General features: G+C 33.0%; 1 protein-coding gene across 1 annotated transcript in view; it reads right to left on the minus strand.

The window, feature by feature from the left end:
• Positions 1-10,523: 10,523 nt before the first annotated feature.
• The window catches only part of TFEC (transcription factor EC), a 46,757-nt gene continuing 38,525 nt past the window's right edge, over positions 10,524-18,755 (minus strand). The window contains exons 5-7 of the mRNA XM_008566829.1: positions 17,410-17,485; positions 11,791-11,938; positions 10,524-10,901 (exon numbers count right to left, since the gene is read on the minus strand). Of these exons, the coding sequence (XP_008565051.1) occupies positions 10,524-10,901; positions 11,791-11,938; positions 17,410-17,485 (602 nt within the window). The remainder of the gene's footprint in view (positions 10,902-11,790; positions 11,939-17,409; positions 17,486-18,755) is intronic.

Consider the following 18,755-nt stretch of genomic DNA (forward strand, 5'->3'; position numbering starts at 1 on the left):
TTGTGATTTTTCTCATCTTCAGGGTATGCAATCTTGAACTAATTCTTTACTGTGTACTCTTCCATCCACTGAAAGTTTCTAAGTCCTATTTATCCAGTAAACCTTTACTATGGAAATGATTGTATTAAAGGCACCATGTCAGCTGCTTCTGTAGCTACACAGGGATTCTACAGTCTGCATGATAGCACATTAGGCCAAAACCAGGTGACCAGGGATTCTAGTCCTAGGGCTAGTCCTGTTATAATGACAAGTCACACAATTACTCCCATCTCAGTTGAGTGTTGGGTATCAAGAAAATGATAGTCATATCTTCAGACCACAGCTGAGAGTTTCTCTTTCAAGGTCCACTTGATTAGAGTGGACCCACCTACATAATCCAGGATAATCTTTCATTTATAATCCTTAATTTAAACACACCTGGCACATGGGTACCACATGGGTACACACATATGTATATCCAAAGGACTATGACGATGATCCGTTTGCCATGTAAGGTAACATACTCACAGGTTCTAGAGATTAGGATGTGAACATTTTGTGGGGGAGGGGGACATTATTATATCTAGCCACTTCTCAGAATCCCCCTACCCCCACAATTAAGTGCAGATTCTTCATATTCTCCATCTCTGTTGTTTTTTCCTCTGTCTTTCTTGTTTTAAAACAAAAAAGTTAGAACTGTTGCTGGCCAGAGGGACTTGAAAGTCAACATTGCAGAAAGTACTATAGGTAAACGAAGAGAATGGAAAAGGAGACAACTAGAGCAATAAACCATTAATGCAAGCATACTATGTTTCTTAATTTTTCTTTGAATAAATAACATATTTATATGCTTCAAAAACTTTTTTAAAAAATAAAAAGATATGTAGTAAAATGTCTGCATGTCTGCTACCTCAATAACACAGTTATTAGCTTCTTGTATATCCTTATATGATTTATTTTTGTATATACAGCAAATACAAATGCATATTCCTACATTTCTCTCTTCATCACCAAAAGAGAACATCCTAGATGCAGTTCTACACCACATATCACTAGGTAAAAACTATTCATGGGGAACTTTCCATATCAGAACATAGAGTGTTTTTTTCTTCATTCCTCATTAAAGGGACATACTATTCCATTTCACAGATGTACTGTAAGTCTCATGTTGATGATTATTTGGTGTAATTCCAACACCATTTATAGCATAATCTCTTCTGTATTGACTTGCAATGCTTCCTATATGTTTAATCCCAGTATGTGTTTAGGCTTATTTCTGTCCTTTGGACTGTCTGTTTATTCATGTTTCATACCACAGAGTTTTTATTAGTGAGACTAAGATATGTTTTAATATCTGGTAGCCCTTGTCTTCCCTCATTGCTTTTTTTTCAGACATTTCCTTTTTTATTATTCATCTTTTCTCATAAAGTTGAATATCAATTTGTTTGGTTTACAAAAATCTATTGGTATTTTTATTGGTATCAATGAAATCGGCAAATGAACTTAGGGAGCACTGATACCTTTATCATGTTGAGTGTTCCCACTCAAGGATGTGGTATACCTTTCACTTATGCAGTGTCTTTTTCCACTAGGTTTATGAGACATGTAAATCGTTAATAAAAAGAGGCAACGTGCTACTGGGTACTGTTGAGCATCATAGACAGTGTGGGAGAGGTACTTAAATGGGGCAACTGTTTGCTATAAGCTTAGGGTTTGCTATATGCTTGATACTAACGAGGAAAAAAAAAAAACCATCCTTAGCCCCTGTCTAGCAAGGGAAAGTGAACATAGTGGAGCTATTTGAGAACAGTATTTCTTGGTTCTCCATTTCATTCTTTGAGTCGCCATTTCAGCATCCTTCCTCCTCCTTCTCCTCCTGTTCACACACATGCACACACACACTCACTCTCTCTCTCTGAAATATATGCTCTCTTGCTCTGGGCAGTGACACAAGGGGCCTCTGACCACGTGCTCCTTTACTGAATAACTTGGGTCATGTGCGACAAATAAGTGAGAAGTTTTTAAGACTAATTACTCCAAATAAATCCAAATCTTCTATCCCAGTGTATCAGAAGCATTGATGAGCCCCCTGATTGAGTCATAGTAATCTGACTGGGTGTCTATGCACAAAGGACGCCTCCCCCTTCTTTCTCTTAGCTTCCCTTTGCACCAGGCTGGCCCGCATCCTGCCTTTAGGACTCAGTTTTCCAGATACTGGTCCAGATGCCCTGATATTTGCTTCTGTACCACCTTTAATTCTGCAAACATAGCACTTACCACACTTTACTGAAAGATTTCAATGAATTTCATCTTTTAGGTTTACCTCAGCAACAACCATTATTCCTTGGGGGATGCTTATAAAGGAATGGTGATTGAATAAATAAATTATTCTTGAATCGAAGCTTCCTCTACATACATTGTTGCAGTATTTGATATTTTCATTTCTGAAAGTCATGTTTTAGATAAGCCCAAAGAAGACACAAATAAATATCTCACTGCAACTGAAAGAACTGCAAAGAAAGAATGAAAGGCAAACATTTTAATGACTGGTCACAGCCTTGAGTGAGCCCCATTTTATTATCTGAAGAATTCAACACTTGCATACTTCCCTTACCTACAATTAGCCATCACTTAATCATTTACCAAGAAAATAGCGTGCTAAGCAAGATATTCTGTCAAGTAATGTGGAATTCAGAGAAAGCTAAGGCATGTCTTTTGCTTCAAGTGCCCATCCATCTAATGAGGAAGGTAATCTATATATTAGACAGCAATGCAAAGATAGAATTTAAATATCAGCTGACTGGTATAGCCAGAAAGGACTATGACGATGATCTGTTTGCTGGGGTGGTGAAAGAAAGCCTTAGAAGTAGGAAAATCTTGAGTGTCCCTGTTAGATTAAAGAACAAAAGGCCAGACTAGGATGAAATTGCAAGGACTAATTAATTTTATTAATTTGGGAACCTGTGTAGAAAAGGTAATCCATCCACATCTCAAATCTACTTTCTACCAATGAATAAATAGAAATTTAATGCCAGAATGAATAATGTCTCAGGTATCTCCCACTTCCAATGCATAGGAATATCAAAATGGCTTTATACAACTACATACTGCTTCTAACACTGTTAGAGTGATTGCAGAGTCTTAAAGAACTTAGGGGCCTACTTGTTCCATATAATTATATAAAATAAGTACTTTTGAAGAGAAAGAACCATATAACTCAAACACTATTTTTCTCTACAGATACACACGTCACTTTTCACTTGTGTAAGCAAATAAATTATAATCTTGACTACAGTATTGTTTGCAGCCATTTAATTTTTTCCGAACATAGCTCTTATTCTATTATAATGCTTGAATGATTCACATGCAATGTTTCCAATCCACTTTTCCTGGCTTGTGAAACTTTTTAACGAAATGTTAGCATTTGCAGGCACCAGATATTTTGACATAAGGAGAAGCAATATGTAAATTTTAATCCATGCGAGGAACAATAGCCTGCAGGCACCTTTTTCTTATTACGTGAATCATATACTTAACCACAATGTGGTCGATCCTATCAAAATCATCACCATCTAGAATGTTAAACTCTTGTCTTATGGTTGCCAATTAATGAAACTAATACATATTTAACATGATGGGTATCCATTACTTAACCAATAAGCCTCATTGTTCTTTACTACTTTACCACTACATAGCTAATAATAATAACTTTTCACATGAGCTTTAATCTTCCATTTGGTGGTCAATAAAATAAATGCTTATATTATATCTTAATGTTTTATAGCTTCAAATATAATTTATTTCAACAAAAAATATTAAAACCCATTACAGCTTTCTTCATCTTTTCCATCTTTTAAACTTGACTCAGAATAAGGGGTGTGGTTGTGTGTGTCTGTGTCTGTCTGTGTGTCTCTAATAAAAGAGATTTGGAGATAGCTTCAAATGTTTTCTAGATGTGTTTTCCAATAAAAAAATATCTTAAGAACAACATATTCTTATGGGCAGGATCCTTCTAATATCCAGCGATTAGAAAACCATTTTTTATAAGCTCCCACATGGGTACACACATATGTATATCCAAAAACCCAATACATGCATATATACATATAATAAACAGTCAAGTATAAAATCCATGTAGCCATCCATCTTTTCAGATGAGATATAGCTTTTAAAAATCATCCTGATTATTCTTACCTATATTAGATTCCTTTCACACAGAAGTTATATTAATCAATATTTTGGGCATTGATAGTGCTTTGAGAAAAATATTCACATGGTATTAATTTTTTAAAAAATAATAAGCCTGTATTTGAACATGGAACACCATATTTTATAGTTAACTCAGAGTGGTCCTGTGTAACAGTTTTAAACCAGGTATGCAGAAAAAACACCTCCATAAACATGGTATTAAATATCAGAAAGACTTAACGGAAATCCTTATTAATTTAATTATCAAGGGATATGTCTAATAAATACCAATTATCAGCTTTAAAATGTTTTACATATTAAAATAGAGTATTCTATTTATTTGTCTGGGGACCATCTAGTATATTAAAAGGTTTTACAGTTTCTTAGTGATTTCACTGCTACCATTATGCCTGTTAGCAATTTTGCAACATTCTGATAAATATTTTCCATAAATCAAAGCCATAACAGCATGGAGAAGCAGATGGCGGGAGACCATATTAAAGAATGCAGTAATTATTTTCATTAATAGGGAAATATTGGACCATCATTTTCAGCATGGACTATGTAGTGAGCAGTTGTCAGTTGTAAAGTCTTGTGGCTGTTAGGTATCCTTTCAGATGATTAACCCACACTCTGTATTTTCCAGTGCAGTCTATATGCAAAGGCAGAACAAAAAAGTATATTAAATATTTAATAATTATATTCTTTCATTTAATACGTGCAAAGAAAATATTGGTACATTTTAAGATACTTGTACAAAGATTCATATATGTATTAAAGTACACCAATGTTCTTTATTTTCTTAAAAAATAATACACATTACTTTGTTAATAAAAATGAAAAATAGTGATAATTACAAATTCTACAGCCTTATTACATTAACAATGTTTTCTTGATCTAACCAATGTTAGATTAAAATTATAGGAATGTTACTTTAGCTATTTATATATATAAAATGCTATTAAAGTCAACATTTTCAACTACATTGTTATTATTAAGATTAAATAGCTGAATTAATTCTAGCCCTGTATGCCGTAAGCAACTGCTATGCTGCTGTGCTATAGATCCTTGAATTTGGTTTGCTTTAAAACTTTAACAGTCATGTTTTAAAGAACAGTATAATATGTAATTTCCTGATTATATATAATTCTTTCAGCAAAATAACAGTCTCCCCTTCTTTTGTATATTTTGTTTGTTATATATTATATAACTACCAGCTTTAAGTAACACACAGTGTTTATTTTTGTGGAAAAAATAAAGTTGAAAATATAGAGTTATTAAAATAAAAAGGTAGTTCAGGAATGAGAGTGGTAATTTTGCAATACAAAACTCTTTAATTTTATTCTTTAAGCCTGTTAGATAATGTAGGAAAAAGACATTTTATAGAGGATTTCATGAGTAAAAAACACAATAGAAATCATTTGATTATGTAGAAATACACATATAAATCCCTTTACAAGAAGATAAAAAGTTCCCTTTTATGTATAAAGCAGTAGACCGTATTTCATCATTAAATTGGTTGAATCCTGGGGGAGACTTTTTCTAAATCAAAATAACTGTTTCCTGACAATCTCTTCAACATTCAAATTCTCTATGAACCTCAAAGAGAAACTGTAGCACAGAAAATTTTGAGAGAAGCTATTTTTCTCAATTTTTCAATAGTTTCCTCATTTTAAAATTAAAAATCATACAAATAATAAAATATTGGTATATCAACGAATAACATAACAGGAGGGTCATGTAACACATGAGATCAGCAACACTCCAAGTGTGTTTAGTATTCATTAAGTAAACGTAATGAAATTTCTATATGTAACATACACTAACTCAAATTGACATCTACTTATCAACATGCAGGGCACTGCAGGGGCAAATGATGTAACACATATCGCGTGATATAACCATGTAGCACATATAGATTGTGCCATTATTAACACTGAAGCAAATTCAATCCTTCAGGTGTTTTCAAAAAATCCAGATGGTTGATCTAATGCTGATAATACAGCAATATGATAAATTGATTCCAGTTTTCATCTACATCTTAGATATCAGAAGGTCAGAAAATATTTGCCTAGAGACATTGCAAAATACATTGGAACACTTAGTTATGCCATTTATTTATTTAAATATTTAAATTCCACAATATCAGAACAGGAAAAAAATATTTTCATGATACCTTAAAGTAAAAGAAAATTCCAGTTTGAGTCTGCCTATCAAAAAGAAGAAAAGAAAAATGTATTCTTTATTAACTTGTGAAATCCAACTTCTCCCCTGACATTATGGTAAATGAGCATACCAAATCAAGATATTCGTTGTGCCTATTTTTTTTTTGAAGTAAGAGCTATTAAATATTTTATTTATAGTCATGTGGGTGTAAAAGATGAGTTAAAAAGGAGAGCGGAGGAAGGCTGTTTCTCAATGTACCCAGCTCATCCAGCGATAGTCTTTTAGAGCTTTCTTACCTATATAAGGCAAGCTATGGTCGTGCATATGCCTATAAACGCAGCAAATATGGTCTGTACATGCATTGTTCAGTTGATATAGGAAAGTAGGAGAAGAAAAGACAACAAAATTTTAAAAATTAAAAGAGCTATAGCTACTCATAAAAGGCTTTCATTATTTTAACATAATGGGGAGTTGGAAAAACCTGATTAATGTGAATTCATGGAAAGGGGACCAACATTTTAAAAGAAATAGAAAAAAAATATTGGATAAGACATTATTTTGAGAATAACTAAAAATAATAAAATAATTTTATTTTATTATTAAGAGCGTTTTATTATAATTGCAATATGCATTAATTTTTGAAGGAAAAGAATTTGGTTGATCATATATTAATTGTCTCATAATAGTTGGTGCTTTTTGTAACAAAATCGTTTAATTAAAAATATGCCTTTTTCATGTTATAAGAAGTCTCCTATCTGCAAAAATATTTTAGATATTTACCAATTTTTCCAAGGGTCTTTCTTGATTCTTAGATTCTCAAATAATTTGCTTTTGAATTTAGACTATTTTTGCTTTGAAATTTATTTGCATCATTTCAAAATGTTAGGATTGTATGTTTCTAGTGCCCACTAATCATGGAGGAGTTGACCTGTAAATATGTAACACACAGGAAGCAGCAAAATTTGTTGAGTGGGGAGTGGATGTTTGAAATGAGATTACTTTATAAGTGAACAACTTTCTCAGTAAATAATCTAGTGTTTGATACACTTTTACTTTTCTATACAAACTCATCACTGTTAGGATTGGGATAATCATATTCAGATGAGAAGGGCTCCCTCCCCCATAATTATATATGACATTAACTGCACACCTATCTCTTGATATATACATATCTAAGTATCTATCTATTAAAGTAAGAGACTTGATGCAGGAATTTTTGACCTGGGATTCAGAAGGTCCCTAAAACCTCCTGATGAATGGAAATTATTATCCATATATACTATTCTACATTTTTCCAGGGAGAGGGTTTATAATTTTCACTAGATTCTCAAGGGATCCATACCTTAAAAAGTTAAAAACTACTGTCTAATTAATTTTAATCTATTTCAGTTGATTGGGACACAGCACCACCCTTTACACTGTCTTTAGAAATCCATTACCCATTTTACAATTCTCTGATATTTCATAATCTGAAAGTAGCAGCAAATAGTAGTCTCCTCTATAGATCTCTTATGTCCAGGCACTAACCTCCTGTACCAAGTCCTTATGTCAGGCAAGATTATGACAAATTGGTTTCAGGGCCAAGTAGTGTATTTTAACAGACTGGAAAATGATGACAGTAATGACATCATCGATGCAAGTCTTCTCAGAATATGAAAAACAAAATAAGAACAGAAATCAGCTTCTATCTAGAATGGTGTGTTTTCCATAGACCCCAAAATATGTTTCTTCTCTATAACTTGCATTGTTAAATCAAATTATCAACTCAAACAACAAAGTGGAATTTTGTCTTCAAGTTTAAAGTACATAATGTCCTCTTGAAAATTATTGAGAAAATGTATATAATTGCTCGTTTTCAAATGGTTTATTTCAAATGAATTCATCTATCTGGCTTTAATGACAGTTTCTAAAAATTAATAATTATTTGTTTCATGTCAAACAATAAAAATTTTTTAATTCTCCAAAATCTGAGCTAATGATATAAGCTAAGCCTGATAAAATCAGTATATAAAATAAGCATTTAATATTTTCCCACTTTCATTGATGTTAGGGTCTTGAGTTTTGTGATGACATATTTTCCATGTGAGAAATGCCTAAAGACTCTTTTGAAAATTTATCCTAAGGTTTAATATTCAGGAAAGATTATATTTCAGTGAAGTTAGTAACATGCATTTTAGTTTTTAGGCTTCTCCCTCCTAGCAAAAAAATTTATTTCTACTACATCACTGCACTCTAGTTTTCAAGGACCTCCACAACTTGCTGCCAATATTATTTTTCAGAACAGGCATTTGCAGCATGGCCAGATCTTTCTAATGAATGTCTATAAAGATACCTCCCCAATTTATTCTCACTTTTATCATTTGGTTGATATTATACCCCTATGTACCCTCCCTTTCACCCTTTAACTTTATGCCTTGTGCAGCTAGTCCTCAAGAGACATAATAGCATGCCTCTCCAGGAGAGAGAAGAGATTGTTCTCCAAAGTAGGGTCTCCAATTCCAACACTGACACCATCTTTATTATCAACTATTATAGTCCCTTACTATTTCGTTTCAAGAAATCTGCTAGTGCTAGACGCTGGGATTCTAGAGCTTTTAAAAAAGAAGTTAAATTCTACTCTTCCCATAGACTTTGTCATTCATTCCCACTTTCTCTGACATTCTGTACTCACAGTTTATGCTTAGAATTTCTATATGTCTTCTACACTTTGTTGTTGTTTCTCATGTAGCCTTGCTAACTCCCTGAGGAGCAAGACAATATCTTGCTAATCCATCCTACATTTTCACAGGACTCACTGCAGTTGTGAGTATCTTTATAAATATTCATTGATCAGATGGCCATCCATGGAAGTCCAGCACAGAGCATCATGCTGGATAATTCAATTCACAAACCTAAAACAAGTTCAAGAGATAAAATCTGGGTAAAAATGTTTGTAATACTCAAAAATGCTAAAAAAAAAAAAAAGCAACCAAAGATCATAGAGCACTTTAAATACTTATGAGAATAGAACTTTATCCTCCATTCAGAGCCAAATGCAATAAGAAATAGTTTCTGTGTTACTGATTATTTTATAGTTGGCAATCCAATTTTTAATATTTTGTCAATTTGGAGCAAGATTTTATCAACAAGTAATTAATCTACATCTAATGTTGAACATTATTATAAATTTTAAATACCTGACAAATTGTCCTGGTAGAAGGACTTTTTATATTTTATTTACTGAAATTCATTATCCAACATCTCTCATGGATGAAGAAAAGAGGATTTGGAATGTGATTTGTGATGCTGAATAGCTAATCAGAAGACTGGAGGGGGAAAAAAAGAAAACATACTATCTGCATTGTATGCATGTGTGTGTGTGTGTGTGTGTGTGTGTGTGTGTGTGTGTGTGTGTGTGTGTGGTGTGAAGGGATAAAATTCTAGTCCATATTTTTGAGAAAAATATTCAATGTGTTCCTTTCTCTGAACAGAGCATGAAGACATAAATATAGAAGAATGCTTTTAGAATTAGCATAATTGAACTTCTTAAAGGAAATAGATTATTTCTGTAACCAATGTTTTTATACATGTTATGTATTTTATTGTGGAAAATTCTCATGTTTATTGTAGATTCACTTTTAAATTACAACTGACAGGTAATCTATTTATAATTATTTCCGCTATAAGGCTTGAACTTAAGACAATATGTCCACGATATGATGGAGAAAGGCAATTACCACCAGATCTGTTGATCTCGATTTTTGAAAACTGATGCCACAGGAGTTGAATAAGAGAAGATGGAAGTGAGTGACTAAGATAAGGTTTGTATATTTCATCGGCTTACTCTTTGCAGTCTGTTAGTTCCAACAGTACATCACCAAGTCGCTGCTTTTAAAACACTAACAGAGAGCTAAGAGAGCTATGTCTTATGCTGTACCTCTTTTCCAGGAAAACAAAATTTTGGTAGATTTGGATTCTGTAGGCAAGGAGTAAACATCACTCTTAGCCCTCAATAATTCTTCCATACCATGGTTTTTTTTCCCTGTAAAATCTTCTGTTGCTTCTAATCAAGCAGTTTTTTTTTTTTTCGTGAACAACATATTCCTTTCAGAAAAATTAAGCCAAAGCAATATGTGAAACAGAGGTCATAATTGCATAGCACCAGCATAAAATTGCTTCCTGGTTGATGAATTGAGCCTGTTTACTTCTTATTACCCATCACCATCATCTGAGCTAAAGCTACTTCTTCTACTGCTCTCTTTGGAAACTGCAGGGGAAGTAGCAGACAGCAGAGGATCTGTTCCAAAGGGAGATATTGAGTCATCCAGTAGCACGTCATCCAATCTTTGTTCCTCTTTCAAAGCAGCACTGAATGATAAATCTGTGAAGTGTGACAAAGGATCAGAGAAAGCCATGGCTTGATTACAGAGCTCAGGGCTTGGCCCTTGAGACACAGTCAGTTGTTGGCAATAGTCTACGGAATTCTGTTCAGGATGGGTCTGCTGTTTGGTGATGTGAGCACCTAAATCAACTGTGCCAAGTGAAGCCAAGGTTGGCAGACCATGAGCACGAGCCTGTATCTCTAGTTCCTGCAATTTCAAACAAGAATCATTAAGTAATGCTTTTGAAAATGGACTTAAGTTTAGAGAATAAAACTGAAATAGAACCAAAATATTAATAAGCATTCAAAATGAAGAGTAATACAGATTATAAATATTCTTTGCAATCAATAAATCCAGTGCTTTTCTAATGCCTGAAAAATAATCCTGAGAAAATTACTCAGATTTAAAAAAAAAAATTCTCCTCTTATTGTTCTATAAAGGGATTCATGACATATGATGGTCCCATAGTGTCTCAGACTACAGTTATTGGGAGATAATGAAAAATCTTCCACTTATTCTTCCTGATTAATTTTTCACCATAATTCAAGACCATTTTATGGACTCTGAGTAAATGCTTTACCTGGCTATAAGCAAGCTTACATTTAAAAAATAAAACAAAAAAACAACAAAAAAAACCCTTAAGAGTTGAAATATTCTACATTTTGATAGTTTGTGTCACATGAACAGATGCAGAGTGACAATATAAACTGATAATATGCCTTGAGGCAATAAAATCCACACCAGCGTCACCAAAGAAATAAAAGGGGGAGAAGAGAATCTATTTTCCAATAGTACCTACAGAAGCAAATGTTCTTCTCCTTAGTATTTTTTGGCTGGAATAATAGTGTGTGTGTTTATGAAATGAGTTCTGTTTTCTGCATTTTGTGATATATATATGATATATACAATATAATCATCTTGATCCTGGATTTCTAGTCAAAACCTAATTGAAACAACTCAATTCATAAACTTCTAAAAGGAGATAAAATTGTCCTTCAGAAGGAAAAATAATTGTTAATAAGAAAATAAATAAATGAGACCAATGAATAAACTGATGATCAGGAAGTCACATTTAAGCTAACAGTCTTATAAAAACCTGAATCCGGAGTAGAAGTCGCCTGTTAGCCTGCTCTAATTTCTTCTGTCTGTGTTCTAATTCTCGGGCTCTCTGTTGTTCTTTTTGTAGCCACCTGATGTACTCCACTGATGCTTTCAGAATGGTTCCTTTGTTCCAGCGCATCTCACTGAAGAACGGAGAGATAACCTTTTCACAATCGTGCATGTCAGCAGAATTCATAAGAACTTACAAAATCTTTTACATTAATATGAAATAATGATTTACATGACTATTATTCACTCTTAGATATTATTGCTTCTGAATAGAAATTTTAATAGAATAGTTAAGAAGCCCTTATATAGTAAAATTAATCCCAGAATGAAAATAAGTGTCAAAAGAAAGTAATAAAGTGACTTTTTGTGAGAGAGCTAAATGCAATATCATGATTCTACCATTACAGTTTTTATATTTTTAGCGAAAATTGCTTTTATTATTAACTCCAAGATTAAAATCTATGTGCAGTATTTCTGCATTAATGAACTAGGAAATGTACATTACTGAGGACTTAAGCCTAAATTTTTTAAGACCTTTTCAAATGTACCAATCTTTTAACCTACTTTCTAATAAGGTTGCTTTTATGTTTCTGAGAAAAAATAAATAAATTAAGTCCCTCCTGACGGGTGATCCTGAGTGATTGTAAAACAAATCAGAGTTTGACAACATCACTTTACACAATAGAGCAAACCTTCCAAAACCATTTGGCTGATTTTTCTGCATAAACAACATCAATATTTTCAAAAAGCTGGATATGAATACCTATTTTTAAATAAGTTTAAGATAAGAAAATGCAATTAAACATTACTGGATAACCTTTTAGGCTATAGCACAAGAAAAAATAATTTTATTAAAACTTATTTATAGGGCAGGAGAAATTATACATATCGAATTGTGGAACAAGCTACTGAATTTAATATCTGAAAACATGCATAAATGAATATAATACTATATGAGGACTGACAATATGTGTGAATAATGAGGTCAAACTAATTGCTAAACATTAATCAGAGTTGCTAGAAAACCTTGATGAATTTTCACTTTAGAGTCATGAGATGTTTTAAATACAACATAAAATAAGCATGAAAATATATTGCATATATATTTGCTTTACATGATCATGTGAAATATATCAAACTTAATATGTATTTATTAAGGGTCAGAAGTGGGAAAATAGCTTACGAAAGATCTGATTTGTATGTGCCTCATTGGAAGTTCATGTCAGGTGACAATGCCATTGCAGAAACAAATCAAAGGAAGAAACATTTTTCTACCAGTAGGTGAAAATACTTATAAAGGCCTGGATAAACTGTTTTCTTAAATGCACCAAACCACTGTCAATGTCTGTCTCAAGTTTGAAAATGCTTTGTCAGTTCTCTAGGATATAGTGGCTGCTGCTCTCATTTGAGTGGAATTGAGGGGGAAGATGGTGGTGGGAAGGGTGGGGGAGGACAGGCTACCTTTGTTGTTAAACCAAGAAAGTATCTGTAACAGGAAAGTGTAGTGGACTCTGAGCTAAAACTCTAAGCAGTAGTAGGGGCCTTACAAACCCTTAATTTTGTCGCATTTCTTCTTATTGGAAGAAAAACTTGAAGGACAGAGGAACAGATAAAAAGGATAGTCCTAGCACACTTTGAAGTTCAAACTATTTACTTAGATTTAAAAAAAGCTTCAAAACTGTGGTAAAGAACACATAATGTGTCTTTCTTCAATTTGTACCTCATGCCATTTACACTAAATTTTTAAAAGTTTACTCTATTTTAAAGCCATTTTAATATATGAGGTTCCTTCTTAAAATATTTTAAGTTTTTCATATTTATGAGAGGGCTTTTGCCTCTCTCCTGAGAAAATTTCAAGGAGTTAGGCATTAAATATCATATATGACAGTACCCTGTAAGCACTAACGCATCAGTAAAGGCATGGCTAAAGAATGAATCTTGATAATGGCCTTTCATTTTCTGCAAAACAATATTCTCTGAAGAACTTAAATCTTTTAGTAGATTAAAAGCTTGAATGAATTTAGGGCCAGAGCAGATAAAACAAAGGTGTAAATTGATAGTGCTAGGCAAAACTATGGAAAATATGTAATCTGTTGTCATTTTAGGAATGCACATTCACTTAAAAGTATTTTTTAAAATATTTTTTTATAAAGAGAAGAAGACAGGTCTGATTTTTCTTGATTAGATCAACACTTTGTGACTCTTGATTTGGAAAGTTTTGTTAGGTCTCATATACTGCCTCAACAACCGTTCTTACACAAAGGCAGGAGGAAGTTCTGATTGTAGAAGGGTAAAAAAAAACCTGATAAGCTTAGTAAAATACTGAAATGTATTTTATAAATTTTAAAAAGTGGAAAAGCAAGAGTAATTTGATATCACCAATAGAATAATTTGTGCTCTGATGATATTTTAAAATTTCTACTAATGTGATTTTTGTAAACACGGCTCACAAAAACACATATGGACAGAAGTGCCTCCAAGTGCACTAAAGTAGATGCTACCACATGTTGTAAAAGCTCTTCACTTTTCATGTTTGCTTGTTATTTTTGTTTGGTTTTGTTTTTTACCAACAGTCAAGAGTTTGTCATTGCCTGGTAGTTTATTTTTGCATGTAATTTTCTCAACCTATATTCCAATTACAGCTGTTCTATATATTATCTTCTCTTCTGACCTCACCAATTTTGACCTTCAAAGAAATAGAAATTTCTGAATATTTTGATGTAAAATGGCAACTTCCTGTAATTCTAAGTGTCTTCAGGTATTAGCTTTGATTTCCTAAGCTAACCCCAAAGTTTATTCTAATCATGAGCTGGAAAGGCCCTCAGAGGACAACCACTCCACAGTTCCTGCTATTTGCCCAAGAGCATGTGGTGTTTAGAAGATAAGCTCCAGGTTTCCTCACTCAATTCAGTGCTCTTTCTGCAAGCCTGTGGCTTTCCCACCTTTTCAAATGCATCTGTTGTAAGAAATATGTTTATATTGTGACTCAGTGCAGACTTAGCACATAAAACTACAATCAAGATTCACAAGGCATTACTATCCTCCTTATTACGTAATATGTGACACTCATATTTTTGATTGTGTAGTCTGATGTATTTTCTTATTTAAAAAAAGAAACCCTATTTTATTATTTTAATGGTTGTAGTCACCTACTCAACAAATTATTCTGAAATTTATTATACTCAAACTGAAATCATGTTTGTTTTTTCAGATCCACTTTTTCTTAATTTTACCATTGCCATAACATGATAATGCCATTTCTTCATTCACTTTCTCACTTTCAAAGTAAACCTTGCCTTCTCTTTGTTATCCCCACACTCTTTCCCAAGTATCCTTGTTTTCTGTAACTTTTAGATTATTCATAGTAACATCTGAAAATCTGACAGATGATTCCAAGATAATTTCTGTAGTAGATGGCTCATGGACACAGATTATTCTCAGGTAAAATCTATCAGAAGAGGCTATCTTCTGGATTCAACCATGGCACTCTAATTGCTGAACCTTAAGGAAGGACACTAGAGTAACAGATGTGGCCACAGCAAACCAAGGAATAAAATACACTGAAACAGAATTAGTATTGAGATGTTTGGAATGCCACACTTCCAGCAAAGTGTCTTCTCTGCCTCTGTTATGCCGACAGATCCATATGTATTGACATAGTTAACATCTAATTTATATGTTTTCAAATAGACCCCAGATAAATGTTATTTGCCCACATATAACTTACTAGAATTAAAATAAATAGCAATCCTCCTTTCTGAGATCCATAAGAAAGAGAAAAACGAAAGAATGCCTACAGTGAAGTTTTCCCAAGTATATGCTCTTTAAGATATGATTCTGTATTAAATTGATTTTCCATGTTCTAGACCAGGGGCAGACAAACTATAGCACAGGCCTATTTTTGTCAATAAAGTTTCATTGGATGCATTCGTGCTCATTCATTTACATATTGTCTATGTCTGCTTTCGTGCTACAATGGCACGGTTAAATAATTTTGACAGAGACCATATGGCCCACAAAACTTGAAATATTTCCTTTCTGGTCCCCAACAGAAAAGTTTGCCATCCCCTGTTCTAGGTAATGAATTAGAACTAGAAAGGAGTCTTTAGATAACCAAAGCTCCTACAAAAACACAGAGTAATAATAATCTCTCATACAAATTTTGTGATTTGCAAAGTATTCTCATTTACCTATTTGACTTTATTTTTATAAAAACCTAATCATATAGGGAAGATAAGTACTTTCTTCTGCTACCAAAGGGAGTCACATGCTTAGAGACTTTAAAAGATTTGAAGAGTCACACTCTTCATCCTGTTTTCTTTCTGCCACTCTACTCCAGAAGCCTTCATTATCTAGTATGCTCAAAAGGATAAATGCACTATTGGCCAAATATGTCCCCAGAAGTTCATGTATTGGAAACTTGATCTCCATTGTAACAGTGTTAAGAGGGTGGGAAATCCAATTATGGTATTTAAAAGGTGAAGCCGTTGAGAGGGGATCATGTAGTGAGGATTGTGCCCTCATGAATGGATTAATCCATTTATGAAGTAACAAGTTATCATGGGCATAGTTATGATGGCTTTATAAGGAGAGCAAGTGAGAAGGTTAGCTCTCTCTTGACCAGCCCGTTTTCGTATGTGACACCCTGCATTGCTGTAGAGAGTCACCACCCAGAAGTAGTCCCTCAACAGATGTGTCCCCTGGGCCGTGGACTTCCCAGTCTCCAAAACTGTAAGAAATAAATTTCATTCCTTTATAAGTTACCCTGTTCCATATATTCTGCTATAAGCAATAGAAAATAGTGTAGTACAAAATGTTACATTTCATTCTATCACCAATTAATAAATTGTCCAAGTGAATTAATAAATTTGGATTTAGGGAAAGAGTGTTATCAAATCTCGCAAATATCACCTTATCAAGCATGATTGTTTCTGGATAATGGACAATTGCCAGTATTTGGAGAGGCCAGTTTTCAGTTTAAATGAAACATTTTCAAATCATTATTAATGCTACAGATTACATTTTTATGTTTTTGGAGAAACTCAACATTCTAAATTGACACTTTGATTAACTATTTCTTGAGATTTATAACCTCAAACAAACTTTTTGACTGACTGTGTGTGTATGACACAAAAATCTGGTTGGCATCAATCAACAAGTTTTAACAATTCCGTATTTTACTTGTATGTCTCCAGAATTTGGGGATCTCTGAAAATCTGACACTTCTATTTTTATGTATGCACAAATCTTAAATGGGAAGATTTACTATAACCATAAATTGAGTGTACCAATCAGCATCATAAATTGCATATTATGTTATCACTAAATTTGCCAATATTGGTACCACACAGAAAGATCCACCAGGAACTGGAGAGAAGTAATTTTCTTATTTCTTATAGCTAAGAAGGACAACTCTTAATAAACTTAATTGCTTAATAACAATCAGCCTGGAACAGATATTTTAAAATGAAACCAGCAATAGCCTTATATTTGCCATAAGCTGCTTAGTTTCCTAGTCATTGGTTCCCTACTTCCTCCTTCCTCCCACCCATTTTTGGGGGTAGTGAAACTATAACATTATTATAGAAATGATTGTGGAACTCACGGATCATTAGACTTTGGAATAAGAGTGCCAAGCTCCTTGATTCGGTAATTAATATTATACCTTCTTCTTCTTTCAACTATTAAAAAGAAGAAATATTATTTATTATTCTCATTAAAGCACAATTCACTTTTGGTCAGCTATAAACTTTCTTAATAATCTTTCAAAAACAGCGGGCAAAACAATTTCCATTTAGTCAAAAGATAGTACTTCTCAACAATAAAATAAAAATTAAAATATATCTTATCCTAATAGTAAAAGCCATAGTATTAGAATTGTGAATATATGATTTACAGTGTTTAAAAAATATTTTGTTCCCCAAACAACATTTTTTATTCTTTGAAATGCTATAATATTTACTCATACTGAAATGTATTATAATTCAAACATATATACGTTTACCCTGTTTGATTGTTATTTTGCACATATGCAATTTATCAGTCCAACAGGATAGTAATCTTTTGAGGTCATGCACCATGCTATACTGTTTTCCATATACTCTCCTCAAAGCCTAACACAATGTTTAGCTCATAGTAGATGTGTGTGCCCAAGTAGACTAGGACCGTCTTGTGGGGAGGGATCAGATCTTATTCATTTTTGTATCCACAGAAGGCTTGGCATACAGGACACGCTAAATAAATGTATGTTGATTAGATTGTAAATTAATTTTTCTTATTTATTGGTTTTAATAATAAATAAATAAATAGTTTTTAAACTTTGGCAGGTGTGACACACCCCTGGGGGAATTGTTAAAATAGATTTATACCCCACACCTAGAGATTCTGATTTTAGTAGATCTGAAGCAGGGTGAGGCAAGAATTTGCATTTCTAACAAGTTCCCAGGTGATGCTGATGCTGTTTATGTAGGGCTCATGCTTTGAGAACTACTGATATAGGTTCTTATTCTGAGACTGTTTTCTCTGGATTTTCATGTGTTGATTGCTTATGGCAATCTTGTATACATAACAAATGTCCAAAAATGTAAAAAAGTATATATATGTATATATATATAAATATATGTACTTATTTATATATAGTATAAAATATGAAATACTAACAGCTTTTTTATTTTGAGAACATTAGAGCAATAACCTTTGATCTTCGTATGTCTAGGAACGCAAAATGCTTTGAATTACTAGAAGGATAAAAGTGACAGAATGAATAAGATCTGTCTATCACATTAAAGTAGAGGTGATGGAGCCATGGGAATGCACAACACAGAGAAGGGATTCGCAGGTGAAGGAAAATAGTGCAGATAGGATTCTGTCTCAGATGTCCATTGCTTTAAGAGGGAGACATACCTCTAAAATACTATGAGGAAAGTAAACTAGTAAAATAACTACAACATT

Source organism: Galeopterus variegatus, unplaced genomic scaffold (genome assembly GCF_000696425.1).
Source record: "Galeopterus variegatus unplaced genomic scaffold, G_variegatus-3.0.2 Scaffold270, whole genome shotgun sequence".
Classification (NCBI taxonomy): Eukaryota; Metazoa; Chordata; class Mammalia; order Dermoptera; family Cynocephalidae; genus Galeopterus; species Galeopterus variegatus.